The 6627-nt window shown below is 55.8% G+C and overlaps 1 protein-coding gene across 1 annotated transcript; it reads left to right on the forward strand.

Moving 5' to 3' along the window:
* Positions 1-16: 16 nt before the first annotated feature.
* LOC103753916 (Krueppel-like factor 15) lies at positions 17-5881 on the forward strand. The gene is made up of 3 exons (XM_018079835.2): positions 17-331; positions 1776-2716; positions 5369-5881. The coding sequence occupies exons 2-3, from the start codon at positions 1848-1850 to the stop codon at positions 5544-5546; spliced, it is 1047 nt and encodes a 348-aa protein (XP_017935324.2). The 5' UTR covers positions 17-331; positions 1776-1847; the 3' UTR covers positions 5547-5881.
* The last annotated feature ends 746 nt before the right edge of the window (positions 5882-6627 follow it).

A 6627-nucleotide genomic window follows, 5' to 3' on the forward strand; every position in this document is an offset into this window, starting at 1 on the left:
GGTGGGGCATCACTAATTGCCCCCACTCAGATGGGAAAATGAGGATCAGAGCACTCCAAGGCTGCACGAGAAATCTGCAGCAGAGCTGGAGATCCTGCTCAGATCTCAGTCCTGAGCCAGCAGCTCAACCACCAGCCCTTCCTGCCCTCTGGTCGTGCTTTTATTCCTGTTGTCAGTTCAACAGAAGGGTTGTACCACACGAGGCTCCTCAGCTGAGGAGTTTATAGTGCAATTCAGTTGTCCTGGGGACATGCTGGAGGGATGGAGACTTCCTGAGCTGCTCTGCAAGGAGACCTGGTTGGAAAATCAGGTTTAAGACCTTCTGGAAGAGGTAAACAGAAGTGTTTGGTAGCCAGAGGGGGGAGGCTTTCCCTGCAGAAAGAGAAGCAGAGACCAGAGATCATAAAACTGGAGTGGAGGAAGGAGTGGAGTTGGGTGCTGCCTTGAAGGGGATGGTTCAGAGCAGGAATTTGTGTTGTGCTGAAAATTTGAAGCCTGAAGGCTGAGATTGGCCCAGACACCTTCCTTACCTCGTGTGTGAGCAGGGGCAGCCTCTGCTCACCACGAGCTGCTGATGCAGAGCTGTGAGATGGCTTGGGCAGTGCTGCAAATGCCCCCTGAGCAACGTGGCACCTTGCTCTGGGCAGGTTTCAAACAATGTGGGGGTTATTTTTTTAAGAGTAAGAGCATTTATATCATATCCAGACTGCTTCTCAAAAATTCCCACTCCCAGCTCTGAGAACACTGATAACCAGGACTGGCCTGACTGGTTTGCAGCTCTGCAGAAATCTCGTGGACTTGCTCTGGAAAAGGGACTTGGACATAGGTTTTCCTTCCCTTGGAAGCAGGATTTCTGTGTTAAATGTGAATAGCTCCTGATGCCTCGGGCGGTTTGGGTGCTCTGGAGCAGGATGCAGCCTCCAAGCTGACATCTCACAGGGGCAGGAATGGTGTGTGGCTGCTCTGAGGGTGCTCTGGCACCTCACTCACAACCCCCTGAGCCACAGCAGGGCCTGGGGGGGCCTGGGGTGTTGACTCGTGGAAGACCAGTCACCTCTGGAGACCACACAGGTCTGACCTGGCGACACTGTGCTCCTTCTCCCGTGGTGTTTGTGTCCTCAGGGGCCCTGGGAGCTGACCCCAGCCAGGCTGGCTGTGCTGCTCTCCGGAGGTGTGACCGAGTTTGGGCAGACCTGCCTGAACAGGGGCCCTCCCAGCTGACTTGTTCAGGCACTGCTGGCCCTGGCCCCACGGGGTGGGTGAACACTCAGCAGGGCCGCGGGCACTTTGGCAGCAGCACCCTCCGAGCTGTCTGGTTACCTGTGCAGGGAGTGAGCTCGGATCCAGCCAGGCCAGGTCTGTGTCAGGGTGTGGTTGCACCACATTTGCAGTGTGGAGAAGCCAGCACCCTCTCCTGGATCACAATTAACTCGTGGTTGTAAGCCCCAAGTTATCCCCTCCACCACCCAGCAGTGCAGAGCTGCCCTCCGGCGTAGGTGGAAGAGGGATGAAGGGTTTCATTGTGTATTTTTACCTTCATAAACTCCCCAGAGAAGTTTGCTTCTGGGGGGAAATCTGGCTCTTTGCAGCCTGCTGGCACTCTGGAGAGGAAAGTGGTTAGCATGTGGGGTTTTTTTGAGCAACAGACTCTTTAGAAACAAAGGCCACTGACTAGTTCTGATGTTTTCTTTTTCACGCAACAGTCCATTTTATTCAAAGGGTTTTCATGTTTGCTTTTTGAATTTGGAAATAACCTTGGTGGTGTTCCCTTGCAGATGAACAAAGACTTCCCCAGCTGAGCTATTCCAGAGGCTCCTGAGCTGCCTCTGTGGGTAGTGAGTCAACAAATGGTCTCTGTGAGCTGCCAGGAGCTGCTGCCCTCCTTGACCAGCCTCGAGAGCTTGACCAGTGCTCTGCAGTGCAGGATGCCACCGTCCCTTCTGCCAGGACATGGCAGTGAGAGGACATCTGGCCCCCCAGAGGGCTTTGGCCACCTCCTGGCAGGCAGCACTAGCCCCGCTGAAGGCGTCCTGCTGTCCAAGGGGGAACAGCCCAAAGCCCAGCTCGCCGTCTGCGAGGCTCAGCTCAGGCTGCCCGACTTCTGCAGCAGCCTCTCCCAGGACTTCATCCCCACCCTGGAGGAGATCGAGGAGTTCCTGAGGGAGAAGGCAGAGTTCCTCAGAGATGAAGGAGGAGGGAGGGACAGCAAGCCCGAGGTCAGCTCGGGTGGCTCTGGGGAACAGCCCGTCTCCGGTGTGCAGGGAGATGCCTCAAGCACTGCTCAGCCTGGAGGGACAGCTGATGGTGGGGACGGGGCAGTGGCTGCTGGGAGCATCCCTGTTGTCCTCCAAATCCAGCCTCTCCAGATGGACAGCCACCCACAGGGTGTCAGGGTGGCCCAGCTGGTCATCAGCCTGCAGGGCCCAAACCTCCCCCTCCTCCCTCCGCTCCAGCCCCCTGTGACCACCGTGGACCAAAAATACGTCAGGATTGCCCCCCTGCCAGTCCCCACGAGGCCTGGGGCTCTGGGGGATGTGCAGGAGGTGGAGGCAGCCCCCGGGCACCAGCAGGGTCCCCCTGCCCTCTCCCGGATCCACAAGTGCTCCCACCCGGGCTGTGACAAGGTGTATTCCAAGAGCTCCCACCTGAAGGCTCATTTCCGTCGGCACACCGGGGAGAAACCCTACACCTGTGCCTGGCCCAACTGTGGCTGGAGGTGAGTGGGGGGCTCTGGGGGGGCAGGGGTCCTTGGAAAAGGCCTGCCAGGGCTTGGGGAGGTGGCAGGAGAGCTCCTGGCTGGTGAAAATCCAGCATAAAATCACCCGTTTTCTTTCCCGAGCGACTTATAGGTGAGAGCTGGAAGGAGACCTGGAGAAGTGAAGCTTGTGGAGTGTTTTGGGTGGTTTTCACTCAGTCCAAAAGTGCTGAAAATCTCCAGCTGGGGACACGTAGCTGATATTCTCCCCAGCACCCCAAATCCTCCTTGAACTGGGTGCCTAAACCCCCTCTGGCAATAGACCTTTTCCAAGTGATGTGTTCATCTTGGAAGCTTTCTGTGTCTAGCTCAGGACAATTTCTGCAGTGGGGGCTCCAAAAATGGCTTCTCCCATTAATATTTATCCAAGGAAACAGGAGTATCAGTCCTTCCTCAGCAGCCAGTGTGTAATTCTGTGTTTGTTTTGCAACCTTTTGCTTTCTCTTGCTGTTTGCTGCCCTGGCTGCCCGTATCCCTCACACCCCCGTGGGCCTGTGGTGTATCTCCATGTTGCATTTACTTTTGTTTGCTCTGCACATGATGGTGGTGGTTGTTTCCTTTGATCTGTGTTCCCTAAATGAGCCCTGTTCCCTAAATTAACGCTGCTGTTTAATCTGGCTGCACTTCCCTGATTACTGCTCTGCTGGGGTGTTCTCTTCCTGGTGCTGGGTGCCTGTCCCGAGGGGCAGGATGCTCGTACAGCCTTTGGCAGGAAGGGCTGACAGTCCTCAGGTCTTTCCATCAGCAGATCTCCAGGGATATCACACAGAACTGGTGTTGGCAGCTGAGCTTTCCTGGTTTCTTACACAATGTTCTGGCTTTCCCTCTCTGCCTCGTTCCCCTGGATGGTTTTACAGTGTCTGTCTTGGGGTGCTGAAGCCCCAGAAGGTTTGAGACTAATCTGAATTTTGGGGCTCCCTCTTGCTGTCCCTTTGCCCTCAGAAACTGTCCCTCCATTTCAGCTGCAACCACAGCACAGGTTTATCAGCATCAGCTCCTTTTCCAGTCCCAACCAGGAGTGCTGAACCCTCCTGTACCTGTTGCTCAGAGCCTGGGGATTGAGGAGGGGACGGTGGCAACCACACAAGCATCACTTTTCCCTCTGGGGAGGAGGAAAGGGCTGGTGCCAGCCTGTCCAACAGCATCCTGCAGGCTCCTGTGCTGTGCTCTGCTCCCCCTCCACAGCATCAGCTGTGCTATCAGATGGACTCACCTGGTTCTCCAGGCTGTGCTCCCTTTTCTAGACGTGTCCCTCACTTAAAAATAGATCTGTCCCTTCTCCTGGCCCTGCTCTTCATGGGGGAGCTGAGACCTTGGAACTCTCTTCTCTCCACAAAGCTGGGAAAGAAGTCAGTGGTTCTCCTGGAAGACCTGAGGGTGGCCTTGGGACACGTCTGGTTTCCACAGAGGTTTTTGTGAGCAGCCACAGGATTTCCCAGCCCAGGTGTGAGCCTGAAATCCTCTCACAGGAGTCTGGGGTTGCAGCTGAAGCTCTTTGCTTTGTGCTTTTTTGCGTGGGCACGTTTCAGCCAGATGGAAAAACCCTCCCGTCCTAATGCTCCTGCCATCTGTGCTGGCTCCTCACAGGCAGAGCAGGAGGAAATCCAGCCTGGTCCTGCTCTCCAGCACTGCCCTGACATGCAAAGCCATCCTGGAGCCACTCCAGGCCTTGTGAGACCTTGGGGGTGGCACTCAAAGTACCTGTGACCCACCTGCTGCCCGTGCCCCCAGGGCTGGAGCTGTGTGTGCCAGGTGGAAGGAAGGTGCAGGGGAAATAAGTGGGGACACTTCATGTGGTTAAAGGGACTTTCCAGGCTGTTCATCTGATCTGCTCTGGGTGTGGGAGTTACACAGAGCAGGAGTGTGGACACTGGGTATTCCTGTGGTCCTTGTTCCTGCATCCTCAGAACCAACAGTCGCTTTGGCACAGGAACCTCTGCCCTGTGCTCCAGGCTGGCTGTGTCTGCTTTTCCTCCCTTTTTCTCTGTGTTTAACTCAGCTCCCAGGCAGCTTCCCTTTTCCCAGCTCCCAGTCCAGCCCAAGCTGACGGGGAAAACTCGCTGCCACTGGGAGGAACAAGGGGATGCTCAGAGTTTGCAGGGAGAACCCACACCCTCAGAGAAAACAAACCTTCTCTCAACAGCTCTGGGCTGGATGGGGAGTTATAGGAAAGCCTTCCCTCCCAGGCTCCTGGACTGTGTGTCCTCTAGGCACTGCCAGCCTGGGAGGATGCCCCAAAAATCCCTGTCTCACCATGTCTGGCCTCGGGGCTCTCAGCTCCTGCATTTCAGCAAGTTAAAACAAATGAAGGAAGTATGTGGCCAGTGTCCTTAAAGAGCAGTGGAAAGAAATTAAGATCTCAGTGGGTGAATTGCTTTCCCCCTTCCTATTTCCAAGCAGGATCCCAAACCCTATTTCCAAACCTGGAGGAGTGTGTTTCGGGAGCTCTGCCCTCCCTGGCAGGTTGGATGGGGCAGAGGAGTGACCTGTCTGGGGTGATCCAGGAGGCTGTGGCAGAGGCAGAGCTCAGCCTCCCCCATGCCAGGGTGCCCATATCCCCTGTGCTGTCCAGCAGGGAAGGCTGGAGCCCACCTCTGTTCCCTTCTCCCGCAGGTTCTCCCGGTCGGACGAGCTCTCCCGTCACAAGCGCTCCCACTCCGGGGTGAAGCCCTACCAATGTGCTGCCTGTGAGAAGAGGTTTGCCCGCAGTGACCATTTAGCCAAACACCTGAAGATCCACCGGGGCCAGCCCTGCAGCCCACGGACACCTCAGGGGGGCAGCAGGAGGTAATTCCTGCTGCTCCTCCCTGCCAGGAGGCCCCAGAGCCGAGCAAACAGTGCAGAAACCACCAAGGAAGAGGGGGAAATGACTCTTTGCCAAATGATAGGAGAGGCTGTGTTAGCCCTCTGTTCAAGGATGACAATGGTCATGGCCTGTCTCTGGTACTTCTGTCCTTCTCTGAAATACATGTGATGGAAAGTGGAGTTAACCTGGGGTGAGAGAGTGTGGGGGGGGGAAGTGGGGTTGGGGTGAGACAGCTTGGCAAGATTTGCACACCTTGAGAGACAGAGCAGAGAATGTCCAGCCCAGGGGAGCTTTGGATGTCCCATCCCTGGAAGTGTTCAAGAACAGGCTGGATGGGGATAGTGGGAGGTGTCCCTTCCCCTGGCAGAGGGTGAAATGAGGTGGGATTTAAGATCTCTTCTGGCCCAAACCATTTTATGGTTCTATGATCTGTTCTGCCTGTGTGTGAGCTCAGCTGGTGGGGTGGCATCCAGGGGAAACTGTGGGTGGATAGGGTCATGAAATCCTTGAATGGTTTGGGTGGGAAGGGACCTTAAAGATCATCTCCTCCCACCCCCTGCCATGGGCAGGGACACCTTCCATTAGCCCAGGTTGCTCCAAGCCCCGTCCAACCTGGCCTCGGACACTTCCAGGGATGGGGCAGCCACAGCTTCTCTGGGCAACCTGTGCCAGGGCCTGCCCACCCTCACAGGGAGGAATTTCTCTCCAATATCCAATCTAAACCTATTATCTTTCAGTGGGAAGCCATTCCCCCCTGTCCTGTCCCTCCAGTTCCTGGTGAAATGGGGGATGGATGGGGGGTGTTTGCTGTGGGGGCTGAAGCAGACATTGGAAATGGCCTTTCTGGTGTGGTTGAGGTGGTTGTGTTGTCCCCAGATCTGCTTTTCTGTGCTGGTGGTTCTCCATCTGCCTGGCACTGGGCACACTGGAGTCCTCAACGTGTGAAGGGGTGGGAGATGCATCTGTGGAGCTCAGTCCAAGGTGTGCCCTCAAAGGGATCAGGAAAGCAGCACCAGAAAAGTCCTTTTTAACATGAAAGGAGAGTGCCAAGGAGAGACAGGGATGT

The sequence above is a fragment of the Manacus vitellinus genome, unplaced genomic scaffold (genome assembly GCF_001715985.3).
Source record: "Manacus vitellinus isolate BGI_N305 unplaced genomic scaffold, ASM171598v3 scaffold_47_pilon, whole genome shotgun sequence".
NCBI classification, from domain to species: domain Eukaryota; kingdom Metazoa; phylum Chordata; class Aves; order Passeriformes; family Pipridae; genus Manacus; species Manacus vitellinus.